The 14,480-nt window shown below is 35.4% G+C and overlaps 1 protein-coding gene across 1 annotated transcript in view; it reads right to left on the bottom strand.

Moving 5' to 3' along the window:
* LOC132701962 (lachesin-like) overlaps positions 1-14,480 on the bottom strand; it is a 114,929-nt gene that overhangs the window by 91,915 nt on the left and 8,534 nt on the right. The window contains exons 2-3 of the mRNA XM_060670321.1: positions 13,787-13,902; positions 9,603-9,810 (exon numbers count right to left, since the gene is read on the bottom strand). Coding sequence (XP_060526304.1) covers positions 9,603-9,810; positions 13,787-13,902 — 324 coding nt within the window. The remainder of the gene's footprint in view (positions 1-9,602; positions 9,811-13,786; positions 13,903-14,480) is intronic.

Below are 14,480 nucleotides of genomic sequence, written 5' to 3'. Positions count from 1 at the left end.
AATAGATTCATTGACATTACAGTCAGAATTCGGATCCGTGGAAAACGCAACTGACGTGGTAAAATGAGACTTTCTGCTAGATCGAAGTACGAGGTGTGTTCAAAAAGTAAGTTGACTTCTGTAATTGAGCGGGCTACGTGCATTCGATCTTCTATATTTTTGTTTGCTATGTTGATACACATGTTCCTAACATATGTTGGCAGTTTTAGCCAGTTTGCACATTAGACGTGCTGCAAAAAAAATGTAACAAAGAACTAGTATAAAATTCTGTGCAAAAAATGGAATACAGCGCTGCAAAACAACAAATGTTGACAACGGCATATGGTGAATCTACTTTTAGCAAGTGGTACAAGCTATTCCAAGATGGCCGAGAAGACACCGATGAACGCCTCAGCACCTCAATAATTGATGAATCAGTTGAAGAAGTGAAACAAACGGTGTTGGAAAATCGTCGAATCGGTTAAAGACGTCGGTATCTCTATCGGCTCGTGCCATACAATTTTTTCCAAAGTTTTGGGCATAAAACGTGTACACCAAAATTTATTTCGAAACAAAAAGGACCGTCGAAGGAGCATCGCTCAAGAACTGTTAAACGACGTCAATGGTTCTGACGTCGAAACTAAATCCCATTCGTCTCCATGAAAGAAGTTAGAATTCCCAAGACCGAGAAAAGCACGTCAAGTTCGACCAAATTTCACGGTTTTGCTTCCTGTTTTGTTTAATTATCGTGGCGTAATGGTCAATAAAGTGATTGAAGTTATACGCCGTTTGCGAGAAGCAATACGAAGAAAACGTCCGGAAAATAATTCATGGATATTGCATCACGATAATACACCTGCTCACTCATCGTTGCTTGTGTCCAACTTTTTGGCCAAAAACAAAATAACATTCATGCCTCAGTCGCCATATTCACCGGGTATATCCCCCAGCGACTTTTTCTTGTTTCCAAAACTCAAGAAACCTATGAGGAAAGAGGTTGGGAACGATTGAGGAGATTAAGAAAAAATCGCTAGAAGAACAGGGATATACCAGAAAGTGCTTATCAGAAGTTCTTTGAAGATTGTTGGCGCAATTTATTACCTTCGGTCGGTGGTCTCGGTTAGTCTCTGCAAGGGCTTAGATAGATAGTTGGTCCAGTGTTTTGGTTAGTTTATAGAGTGTTGTAAATTAGTTTTTCTGTGTTAAGACTATTCTATTTGGTCTTTTATGTAAGGCGAGGTAGCTATTACGCGGGTTTCTTGTTCTTGTTTTCCAGTGGAGCTTCGCCTTTTTCTTGTGTCCATTTTCTTGGCGCTTCTTATCCTGGCCTCGTTGTGTTTGAATGACTTTTTTTTATTTATTGTTTTTTGAATATTTTGTTCGTTTATCTCACTAATGAGGTGGCGGTGTGCACTGAGGTTTCTATCGGTGTGGGTTCGTCTAAGAATTCATGTAAGCAAGAAAATTATCTCGAGCTTCAGTTTGAGTTGATTCCCTTTACTTCAAAATATGCCAGGAACGGGTTGCCTATTGCTGGTGAACATGATGATCCATCTGTCTGTCTATAAAACTGAAATAGGTGGTCTTTAGAAAGTGGCTAACGAAGATGCCATATGAAATTCTGGGACTCTAGAACAAAGCAAAGAACTAAATTTCTTACAACCGGTACACCAAGAGCGTCAATCATTTTAACTTGCTCGTAAATTCGGAACAAAATTATAGTTCTTATTTCCGGCGGCTCTGGCCATCAGTATTCAAGTCGGTATCCGCCTCTCGAATGTAGTCCCCTCACATACTCCTAGTGCTTCGGTTTCCCTCTGATAAAATTACTCCAATAACGGAACAAGCGAAAAAACGTCGCCTCTCGTTGTAAAACAAGATGCCGCCGCGCTTTTGGAATGCGATTGCGATAAAAATTCTATTTCACATGGAGACTGGTCGATAAATTTGTACTGCACCTAATACGTTTTCCCAATTGTATTTAGTAAGTAAAGTGTAGAACTAGATATTAAGAAGAAGAATTGGAAAGAAAAAGCCGTGGGTTGATAACCCAACTAACATTCTTCACTGCTTAAGGTTTACTTATGAGGAAACGGATATTTATAAGGATTTTATAAGAAACTTTCTATAGCGGGTTTAATAGTTTTACAAGAAAACCATTGGTGTTACAAGTTACAAGAAAAAAAGATTTATAATATTGCCGGAAAATAGTATATTATGCAAAAAGTGCGGTATACGGCAATTGATTTACGAGTTTATCTGACCCGAGCGGAGCGAGTATTTAATAAACGAGTGAGTTATACTATATTATGCAACAAGTGCGGTAAACGGCATTTGACTCACGAGTCTATTTGACACGAGCGGAGCGCAGCTGGCGAGTTTTTAATTAACGAGTGAGTGAAAAAGTTTACCGAACGTGTTGCATACTATACTTTTTCTACGACCGTTAGTTTTTGGGTACATTTTCACGAAACAACACGAATACATTCACTGACATGACTGTCAGAATTAACAAACGTCAAACCCGTGCGCTGAAATCCCGGAAATGTCCGAAGTGGCTCGGATTCGTGGGAAACGAAACTGACGTGGTAAAGTGACGCTTCCCGCACGCTAGATCGGTGCGTAATTAGGTATTTTACAGAGGGAAGTAGAAAAACATTTTTGTTGCTTTATCTATAAAGCCTTGTGGTGTTGGTTACTTCAGGTTTTTTAATAGCGTTCCTATAAATCTTACTTCCAACTTACTGCGTAAAACCCACTTAATCTAAAAGCGCTTGAAACGTCCTTAATATCTTGTGGTGATTTCCTAACTACTTTCGTTTGCGCAATATAAATTTCATCCTGAATTTTCTCTAGATATTTACAGAAAATTAAACATACTTCTTTCAAGAACAAATAAACAGACAACAGAGAAGTGAGGCCATGATTGCATAATTGGTATATCATGCTTGAGAAGTAACAGTTTTCAATTGATTTTCCAGTTACTTTTAGTTTTACGGCGGCTAATGCCAGAATATGTTATTACGCAAACGGTAAACAACATTTCCCAACAAAGCAAAATAAATTTATTTATAAAAAATTGTTTAAAATAAACCTCTTCTTGTTTATTTTACAAAACAAGGATTACGCCAATATGACTATTTGCTAATTACAGTAATATTATTTTGTCGGACTTTCAATTAAATTGTATAAATATTTAGTAAAATCGGACAAAAACTAATGAAACGTGGTTACATAGAACAATCGCAAGTGTATGGAAACTGTCCAATTTGGGTCTCAGCAGGAATATGCCAGACATATTAATGGCGGAACCGAGTTGCCTTATTTAGATAGGTTTAGGTTTAAATTTCGATAACCCAGTGCCCATTTTATTTATCTGTGCTGTCGCAAAGGCACAAAAAACAACAAAACAAAAACTAGTACAGTTGTTTCATATCCCTCCTTCATATTTGTCACCGTTATATAAAACACACTACTCAAGTGTATTCAGGCAAAAGCCTTTACGTGGTGACAGAATACCCGGTTATTTCCCTGAACGCATCTCTTCTACAATAAAATGTAATATTAGTACCAGGATAAAGTAAATTCATTTCTTTTAATCGAGATGTAATTCTGCAGACTCCTCGCATCACTGCGGAGTTGTAAAATCTGTTTCAACTTCGCTGTCGTTTTCTGATTGAATTCTTTGAACTTTCTTCCGAGTGCACTACAGGTCTTCTTGCAAATATGTACATTTCTGTTTATTGTTTATAGACCGGGTGATGTGAATATTGGCTCCCATGTACATTTTATAGCAAAGTTGTAAATAACTTTTTGATGAACTATGTGCCGAGTTTGAATAAATTTTAATAAGCCAGAAGAAGAATATAGGTATATCATTATGTTTTTCTGAGAATCAACATCTGACTCGGTTCTTCAGATCTCCTTGTCCCTTAAAGCGTTCTTGGACTGAAGCTAATTCAAAGGACGGCTTAAGCTTCAAGGAATTTAACCCTCCAGTATTTTATTAAAAATTAACTAATAATTATAATAAAAATACGGCTAAAAAGAACCAACATTTAAAATAAACAATATTTTTTAAGTAAATGTTCAAACAACCGTCCATCAACAGTTGTATAATATCGTAAGCGATCAAGAAATTCATTGCTAACATGGCTTATTTGACATTGTGAAATCCTGTCACATTCTAACAGCAGAACAAGCAAAACAATCGTATATCTATATTGCAAATAATATAGAACAAATAATAATTAGAACAGGCGATGATAGCGATAGTGATACTGATATATTATGTGAATAATGTTAAGTAATTTAAGTAGGTAATAAAAATAATTTGTAATTTTATTTTAGATTTAAACATAAATACATATATAAATAAATAAATATTGTTTAGTATCTTTCCTAACACAACCCCAAATAATTAAATCAAAGTGACCTGTTCGGCCATATTTCATTCTTACAGCTTGCCCGGGTCTATCCTTAATTCGTATCAGTTAGTCACTTTCTTATATCAATGAACAGACTTTATATATTTAGAAGCTCGTTTTAAGTAGGTAATTTCTATTTCGGCCATTAATTATATATTTAATTCGTTATTTTTCTTCTCCATCAGAACTAATCTCAGTTAACCTGTATGGTAAAAATTAGAGCTGATAGTTATTGGATTTCCGGCACCAATGTGTTATCCATTACAAGGAAAAATTTCTAGCAGTTGCACTGAGAATGGCACTTTTAAAAGCTGAAAACGTCCCGGATGGAGGATACCTTTACTATTGCTGGTGACGATTCGCAACATTTTGGGAAACCGGCGCCAATCGTCACTGAATTTTTTATCGACGAATCTCGATATTCCGAATTTCCGACATTTCACATTTCGAACCTCATACCGAGAAAATATCACCTAAATAACGAGCGCAACTGCCTTCGAAAGTATTCATTTACTTTAAAAATCTCATACATAAAGTGTCTTTGTGTCGCCGCCCGCAATTCTACATGATTTATCTGGCATAAAGGGGTCGCGGCGGCCATTTTTCAGTTCTCGACTGTGACTTCTACGCTGTTGAAACGGAAGTTAAAGTGTGCGATTACGAAAACTTTCGCGTAACTTTCTGGTTAGATTATCAGCTTACATTGCGGCTCATTTAAAATTAAAAATATGATGGGTCCCATTTAACCCCTTGCGCGCAGGCTTGTCTTTAATTCGTATTGGTCCGATGGTGCCATTTTAGACGAAATAGAAGAAACATGTCACTCGTTTCGTTGTTTATCATTTTTACAAATGATAATGTAGAATTATGAGTATCAGAAATGTGTCTACTGTGTCATTAAGCAATACATTTGAATCTCTCAGCTTGATAATCTCCGTAGCTTCTGATAACTTCAATTTTCTACTTTTTGATACTCTGTGATATTTCAAAATTGTATTTTTCTGTAGTTACTAAACTCTCACTTTCGTGTGCTCTCTTACGTTGATTTATACAAGAATCTACCTGTTTGTTCTATATAAATTTTGGGACATGATTCGCTCCTGATTTTTGAGATTTTTTGAGCATTCGATTTGTTTTTTTCTTAAATACAATTTTTAGATCACACCACAAATGCTTTGCTACTTTCTTCTGGGTTCTATTATATTGCATAACTTGGGTTCAATACTCAATTTAGGGCAAATGGAGTTCGCGGTAATTTGATACTGTTTTTTGTTTATTATTTTTTCAATTCAGTTCCAGTATCGCCAAAAGAAATTTTTACTTAATGCATGTTATTATAGAATATTTTCTAAATTCTTTACAAACAGCTGTGTCAGTAATGGGTTAAGTCGATATCAATCCTTCTTTATAAATATAGTTTTCCTCTAAACAAACTATTAAACTATCTATTAAATTTTATCTATAATGTATATAACATCTATTACGGTTCGTAGAATACTTGAAGATTAGTTTCGCTCATCAAAAGAGACCAATGTTTCATTATCAGGAATACTGGTGCCTTTTAACTTTGTTGATTAGTTCAAAAGGGTTTATTTTGGCGAATTTAGGTTTGAGATTAAAGTGTGTTGCCCTACAATATTTATTAATTCATTATTCCAAGCTTTAATTTTGGTCGTTGTGAATTCACTATTGTTAATTGCTGTGTGTCTCTATCGTTAAAATGTAAGAAGTTTATAACTAGGACAACGAATTTACGGAACTGGTTTGTTTGCGAATTGCATTGTGGGAGATCAATAGTTATTAATGTCTTTCCTTGCTATCCACGTGTAAATATTGCATTATTTTCAGAGGCAGAGACAGGATATTGTCAGCTGCTATAGAGTAAATAATCATATTTTTATAAAAATTTGAACTATTTTGTGTTCTTATTTAACGTGTCTTCATCAAGTAAAAGTCGGTTAGAAACATGTTTAAAATTTAATTTAATTACGGTTATGAACGACTTAAATTTTCAAGGAGAAAATGTAAAATTTTATTCTGAAAATGAAATTCTAAACAAATTTAAACATTTTTTTGAAGGATATTTCGTAGACAATCTTGGTAAGTTTCCATTGAAACATGCTAATGATTACCACTAATGCTCGTATTTGAAAAGATAATAAATACATTAGGAAAAGGCTGCTGTTTAAATTTTAGTGATATGATAATAAATGCTAATAAAATTAAATCCAGTTTCTTGAAAATTGACAACATTTTTCTGAAACGCGTAATATGTGAAAGTGAAAACAAAAAACCTGAAATATTATTAAAGATGAACAAAGATTAAAATTGGTTCCTATTAATGAAGTTTCTATCGCATTGCCGGCGATAAAATGTAAAAATTTTCACAACTTAACTAGTCTCGGAGGTTCCAAAAATTTGCATGACCATCTGGCGATCAATAAATGTAGACCAAAGTTGCGAAAAAAAAAATGTTTTAATGAAATGCTATTAATTTTCTTTTAAATCGTACGATTTCGTAAATTAACCCCACACCTGACACCATGAAACATTTTTCTACTCCCTTATATATGCCTAATTATACACCGATCTAGCGTGCGGGAAACGAACGTTTCTTGTCCCACGAATCCGAGTCACTTCGGACATTTCCGGGATATTACCGAATGGGGAATCCATTGATTCCTTGGTCACTTTCATACACGGGACGCAAGGGGACGAATTTTTTTATTTTTTCCGAAAAGTAACTCATTCTACAGAAGATGTATCAAACCGATCACCCCAACATTAAACTAACAAAAGAACTTGAATAAATGAAAAATGATATTTTACAGTATTTATGTATTTTCTCAATCTAAATTATATGTGCTTCAACTTGGTAGTTTCCAAGCTATATTTTGCAACAAGCTAATTGCTTTTGAATGGGATTATCCAGGGGTGGTCATTAACATACAATGCAACCAGATTATTACCTAAAGATTCGGAATTTAAGTTCAGGTAAAATTGTGGTCCGTAATAGAAAATAATTTTATACCTACCTATGTTTAATATTCTTTGGTTTGGTATACTATTTAGTTTAAGTTTATTAGTAATCATTCTTATTTCGTGTGTAATTCAGCGTGTGTTGAATTGTGTGCGAATTATGCAAAATATGTGCGAGAATAGTGATCTCAGGAGATGCTCCCGCCCAAATGTAGAAAACACTATTCTATTGAGACTAAGGAAGTTATAAACAATATTTATTTGATTCTCATTGAACGTGGTGCCAGCAAGCAAGGATCTTCCAACATCAACTGTATGGAAAATTGTGAACAATTCAGCGAGGAAAAAAAGAAGCGATGCTGACATGTTCTCGAGTGCAGATGAAAGTGATCAAGATACAATACGGCGTAAAATTTAACAGTTATACGAGGAACAAAGCATGCCTACATTAGACATCTTAATTAGGAGGCTTGAAAAAGATGAAACCAGTGTTAAATGTGGCAGAACTAACTTATGGAAGTGTAGTCAACATATGGGTTTTAGGTTTTAAAAAAATTCGCAAAAAGCGAGTTTTAATGGAATCTTTTAGAATTTGAAAACGGCGACTGGAATATCTAGAAAAAATTAGGATTTACGGAGAACAACAAAGGCCAATTATTTACTTGGATGAAAGCTGGTTCGACACTTATGATACCCCGGAAACGGGTTGGGTTGACTCAACTGGTAAGTCTAAAATAAACGCGTCATCAAAAAGAGGTAAAAGAATAACTATTTTGCATGCTGGCTTTGAAGATGGTTGGATTCCAAATGGACTTTCTCTGTCTGCGAAAAATATTAAAGATTCTTCTCTGGATTACCATGAAGACAATATCGCTGATTTATTTCAAAGTTGGTCTAAAAACAAACTAGTTAGCTGGACAATGCAAGTTATCACAGTAGACAGTTGACTAAAATCCCTTCCTCATGTGACACCAAAGCAACAATGCAAAACTACATGTATAATAACGACATTTATTTTCACCAAGATTATAACAAAAAGCAATTAATTGAGGTTCTACAAAGCTTGAACCTAAAAAAGGAATATATCTGTGATAATTATGCAAAAAATCTAAGGCATCCAGTTTTAAGGCTTCCACCTTATCACTGTATATTTAATCCAATTGAACATGTTTGGCACTAACTGAAATCTCCCACTCGTCGTAACAATGTTATTCCCCGTGTTAACTCCAATGTCCTCAAACTTATAAAAACCGAAGTTTTTAACATCCCTCCACAAAGTTGGGCAAATTCTGTTAAACATATAGAAAATATATTGCAAATAATATAGAACAAATAATAATTAGAACAGGCGATGATAGCAATAGTGATACTGATAAATTATGTGAATAATTTTAAGTAATTTGAGTAGGTAATAAAAATGATTTGTAATTTTATTTTTGATTTAAGCATAAATACACACATAAATAAATAAATATTGTTTCTTATCTTTCCTAATAAAACCCCAAATAATTAAATTCTAAGCAAAGTACGGACCTGTTCGGTCATATTTCATTCTTACAGCTTGCCCGGGTCTTTCCTTAATTCGTATCAGTTAGTTACTTTCTTATATCTATAAACAGACTTTACCTTCAAGTGGCACTTCGGGTAAAATGTGAAAATACAATACCAAATGTAGTTTAATGTTGCCTTAATGCTTTTTAAAAATTTTAAAATTGAAAAATTCGCAGATTAAATTCATTATAAACAACGATACCTAAAACCGAAAAAATTGCTTTAAATTATAGCAAAAGGTTCAAATAGAAAATTAAAAATTTCAATGCACGAGTTATTTTACCATACACCCTGAGAACCTGCTGAGTGTACAAGATTCGCAACATATAACAATCGGAAAGATACGCGGCAGGCAGTCAGTTGGAAATATTTATGTTGGAAATATTTATGTTATGTGCATTCTTGTAAACTTGTAATTAAAAGATAAAGTTATTTTTTAAAAATCGGCAGCCACGCATGAGCGGTTATTTTTAATAAAACGCAAATTGCTAAAGTCCATCTATCATACAACACTGCTAAAAAAATATCCAAATTCACACTTTTATTTTATTTTTTGAAGTGTCCAAGTGGAACTTTCTATTCACTGAAAATTATGTTCTCTAACATTTCGAGATTTATCCGTAGAGAATAGTCAGGATAGCGCCTCATAGCTAAGCTTGTGCTCACCATTGACGTCGAGACATCCCTTCTGAATCTTCATCATGTTAGTGTTCACTTGACACAGGTAACAGCCCCGATCGGACTCCCTGACTTGCCTGATGCGCAGTTGCCACGTTTTCAGGTTGTCGAACGTGACGGAAATACGATTGTTGTGCGTGACGACTTTTCCGCCGAGACTCAGGATCGTTTGATCTTCTGCTCTGACCCAGGCCACCTGAAAATATCGACCTACCGTTATTCTTACGGCTTTTCTATTGTAGCTTAGTAGGTTCGCTGTAAAATTGACCGATAGGTCCCTTAGGAATTCCTTGGCTTGTCTTTGCCCCGGCATGTCCCTCCACCATCGTCGGGATTCTCGGTCCATCCAATCCCTGATGGCTGTTGTTGCAACGGGTTTGGCCACCCCACAAAAGGATTCTGGTCCAAGCGTGGTAGACCAAGAAGAAGATTTATAGGAGAGAATATTTACTAATTTTAGAAATATAGCAAGAGAATCGAATGGAGGAAAATTACACAGATGTTGGCCTGTCAAAAATATAATGAAAATTTTAAATCCAAGCCCTAAACAGATATACAGGGTGCGGCAAAATGATACGTACTAATTGGGATGTTAATAAAATCCAAACCACATAAAGAAAATATTTTTTAAAAATTATTTTTGAAATGTACATTTTATGCCCTTTTGGAACATTATTTTTTTAAAATGATGTCTTTTAAATGACGGCTATTATGGTCGATGCACCCTTGTAGGTTCTCGTGGAAGCGCATCATTACCCGATAGATTATTTCTTAGGGACACGAGGCAATTCCTTGTCTTTAATTCTTCCCAAGTCAGAGGACGATGTGTGAAAACTCTCGCTTTCAGGTGAAGAAAAAAGTCGCAAGGCGACAAATCAGGCGAATGTGGCGGTCAGCCAAGTCACCCTGTAAAGACACCACTTTGTTTAGGAACATTTCTCGAAGAAGATTTAGTGAACGACGAGTTGTGTGCGTTGTTCCTGATGGAACCAAAGATGTTCTCTTTGATCGTTGTTCAACTCGTTCACTTTTGGACGCAGGAAATTGTTAAGCATATCAAAATATCGATCACCGTTGACTGTTACCGTTATTCCATCTTCTTCGAAAAAGTAAGGATCCCGCACGCCTAACTCCGAGATTGCACACCAGACGGTTACTTTTGGACTGTGAAGAGGTCGCTCATGAAGTTCCTGTGGACTATTTGCTGCCCAATAACGGAAATTTTGCTTATTTACGGTACCCGAGAGGTGAAAGTGAGTTTCATCGCTAGACATGAATACAGCGCCTCTGGGAATATTTTGAAGAATATCCAGGCATAAATTTGTACTGGTTTCAAAATCTCTTGCGCTTAATTCCAGCACTACCATCATTTTGTACGTATGCATTTGAAGTGAGTTGTGTAAAATTCTTAGAACACTTCTATCGGGAATTCCCAAAGCAGCTGCATGCTTACGAGCTGAACGCCTTGGAGACTGTTGTACGTAAACTCTTACTGCATTCACATTTTCCGGTGTTCTTACTGTCCTTGGGCGGCCAGTAGATTTTCGGTTAAGCACAGAACCTGTTTTCCTAAAGTGTAAAACCCACCGACGAATTGTTCTTCCATCCGGAACCGCACCATACCGACCAACATCAAACTGATTACGAAAGGCGCGCTGCGGCGCTATTACAGACTTCCCATTTCTAATAAACTCCTCGACAACGAAAGTACGATGCACTCCGCTCCAAGCCATGTCACAGTGTTGCCGGTTTTACAAATCGAACAACCACTATTTGAAATCCTGCCTACTTTTTTGTCGCACCCTGTATTTTTGTATCGAAACTCATTGAAATAAGTGTACTATTTAAAATGAATAATAATAATTTAAAAAATGCCCAAAAAATAGTATCGCCTAAGAATGTTGGCTATTCTATCCATTAACTTCCAAACAGATTCTTTCAAAAAAAGGGTCTGAATTTTTTAAACTCAGCGATCGCCTCGCCAAATCCTCGGCTAGGGATAAATGTGCTGTATATATATATTTTTTTTTGCTTAAAAAAAGCTGACGTCAATAAAAAGGCACAAAGCGGCACACGCATGCAGTGGTAAGCGTAAAAAAGGGACTCGAATGCGGGCTAAAAGACATTAACGGCTTTTTGTCTCCGGCTACGAGCCCGATTTTCTTAATGGCGCCTGAAAGCAAATAAGAAGAGGGCTCCGCACGCATTTTTTTGCGGAATCTAATGACGCCGTAAGTGATTCCGGTTGGTTTTTGTTCCCCACGGTAAGTAGATAAGTGTGTTGTGTCTATATAGAGTCGAGGAAGGGAGTTAACTCCGACGCCGAGCCGAATAAATTGCAGATTTTGGCGGAGAGATCGCATCGTGCTAGTACTTGAAAACTAACCAAACTCACCAAAACTGAAATTCACGAATTAAACTTCGAATTGTTTCCTCAGTCACTTTATTCACCTGACATAGCACCTGCTGTATTTTCTTACCTCTAAAATTGGAGTGATGGACAAAGATTTGAGCAAATAAAAAAAGTGGTTTTTATGGACGGGGACCTTTAGAAGTAACTATTAAACGGCTTGAGATGGCGATTTGAAATTTGGGAGGGTTAATGTAGGCTGAATGTCCAATTTTTTGACAATATGTAGTCTATATTTTTTTGCATTTTGGAATTCAGGAGATCATTCTTCGTAGGATAGGACGGTCTTTCTCTTTTTATTTGTTTTTTTAAATTTTTATTTAATTTTTGAAAATTATGTCTAGGAGGCTGTGACCGTCATATTTACCAGGTCACCTGATCATGGAAAAAATTGTAAATGAAACTTTCTTTACTTGTCTAATGGCAAATAGCACTTAATGTAATGAACTATTAATTTTTTAGGATAACCTAGTCTTTTTAAATAGCACCCTAGTGGAAACAAAAACTTTTTAAAACCGATACATTTTTTGCCACATTTTGACACCAAAATTTTCAAAATCCGTTAAAAAATAAGCTCACAGGAACAAAAACCAGATAAGTAAATACATTTTTATAAAAATAAAATATTGCTTAGGTGGATTTGCATCTATTCACTATTAATTATCAAGTCGGTAAGATTAAAAATGTAGAAGAAACTCTCGACAAGCTCATGCAGTGGAAAGAAAAAAACAGATTAATATTTAAAAAAAATCAAGGAGATTCAATGATTAGAATGTTTTGTTGAAAGTGTTTTATTACGGTAAAAAGTTGTTATGCTTTTAGAATACGGGGATTCAGTCAAAAACTAACGTAACTATTGTATATGTACGTGCGTCATAAGCTACAAGCACTTTTTACCGGAAACTCAGAAGAACAAGAGAATAGAAACATTTTTTATTTTCAAATATGTCACTTTTTGGGATAATTCAAGACAATATTTTTAAAATTTGTTAGAAAATAAAACGTTAACAATGTCGGTCGAATGGATTTGAAAATGATATATCAACGTGTGTTACTGCAAGGCAAGTTTTACATTGACACAAATCATCACATTCATTTATTTTGGAACTGGAAGAAACGCGCCCACTGGTTCAGTAGATTTAGCTTGTTAGAAACTCTAAGAAAGAATTTCATTTCAACTCTTATGGGAACGGTTTTGTTTTTTCTCAAGCCACGGCGATGGCTACCTAGCAGCAATGATGAAAATCCAAATATTTTGGGCAAATTATGCCTTTCAATTGTACCCTCTAAACATGACTGTTGTCGAATAAGTGAGGTTATGTATCACTTCTTATAATCGAATAAAGACTTCTTAGTTGTTTGTTAACTAGTTGACAGTCTTAACTGAATTCCCCATATTAAAGTGTAAAAAACCGAATGTACACTATGAGCTAGAGACTTTTCTCATTTCCACTCTTCCTTCACTTACGGTATTCTTTCTGTACTTCCGGTATACAAGAACATATCTATCCAAGTACAAGAATTTTTTCACTTCGTGATTCGATTTTCAAATATACAAAAAGTAAAATGTAAAACTTTCAAGCAGCAGGAAAGTAAACGAAAATATTATGACCCTTCTTAAAAGGCACCACTTTTACTCGGCTAGGAGACAAGCGTGCTGAGGTCAGGATTAAGGTTAAAAAGGTTGTGAAAGGAGCGACTGCGCAGTGATTTTGTATGTTCCTGTTATGTCGTTTGTGTTATTTGGAAAATATCTATTTACCTTATATCTTCCCGAGATATTGACAGTGCAAGCAAACATGGCCTCCTTTCCAGCCGAAACTGTAATGTTTCCAATTGAGTGTGTCGCGTGATGCCGATTGGACGTGATCCAGTCTTCTGAAATTCAAATCAACTACATTGGTAAAGGAGCTATAATTGATCCATGCCATAGCCGTAGCAATTGTACCAACTTTTTTCCAGAGAAGAATAAGCAAGTCTAATTAATTTATTTAATAACTTGTTTAGAGCTAATAAGTTTGGGGTACTGGAAACATTGTTTAGCAATCTCTCCTCTAACCAGACGTATATCATCAATTAATTGAATTTGTAGCAAGCCCACGAAAAACTTGGATCTTCCTTTGGGCAATTTAAACCAGTCTTAATGCTACAAACTTGGTGTTGTATAGCGTGGTTTGTACATCAACACCATAGAGACCTAGAGACCCGTCCAGCTTCCATCAGTGGAAAAATTGATCGAAGAATTAGAGATTATATTCACAGAAAATCAGAAAGTGTCACTTTGAGACACAAAACTAACGATGTAAGAAAAAGTATACCACGCAAACTTCTTCAATGAATTATGCGCAACCAAACTTGTGAGTAAAATGGGGTTTATCAAACTTGTTGCACACTACTATTAAAATCCGAGCTGAAACTTCTTCTATAAGATAAGATATAAGATTGGCAGTTGTAAG

This window comes from Cylas formicarius, unplaced genomic scaffold (assembly GCF_029955315.1).
Source record: "Cylas formicarius isolate icCylForm1 unplaced genomic scaffold, icCylForm1.1 PGA_scaffold_5__7_contigs__length_24384050, whole genome shotgun sequence".
Lineage (NCBI taxonomy): Eukaryota > Metazoa > Arthropoda > Insecta > Coleoptera > Brentidae > Cylas > Cylas formicarius.
The sequence above is the reverse complement of the archived record's forward strand: the minus strand, read 5'-3'. Positions and strand labels throughout refer to the sequence as shown.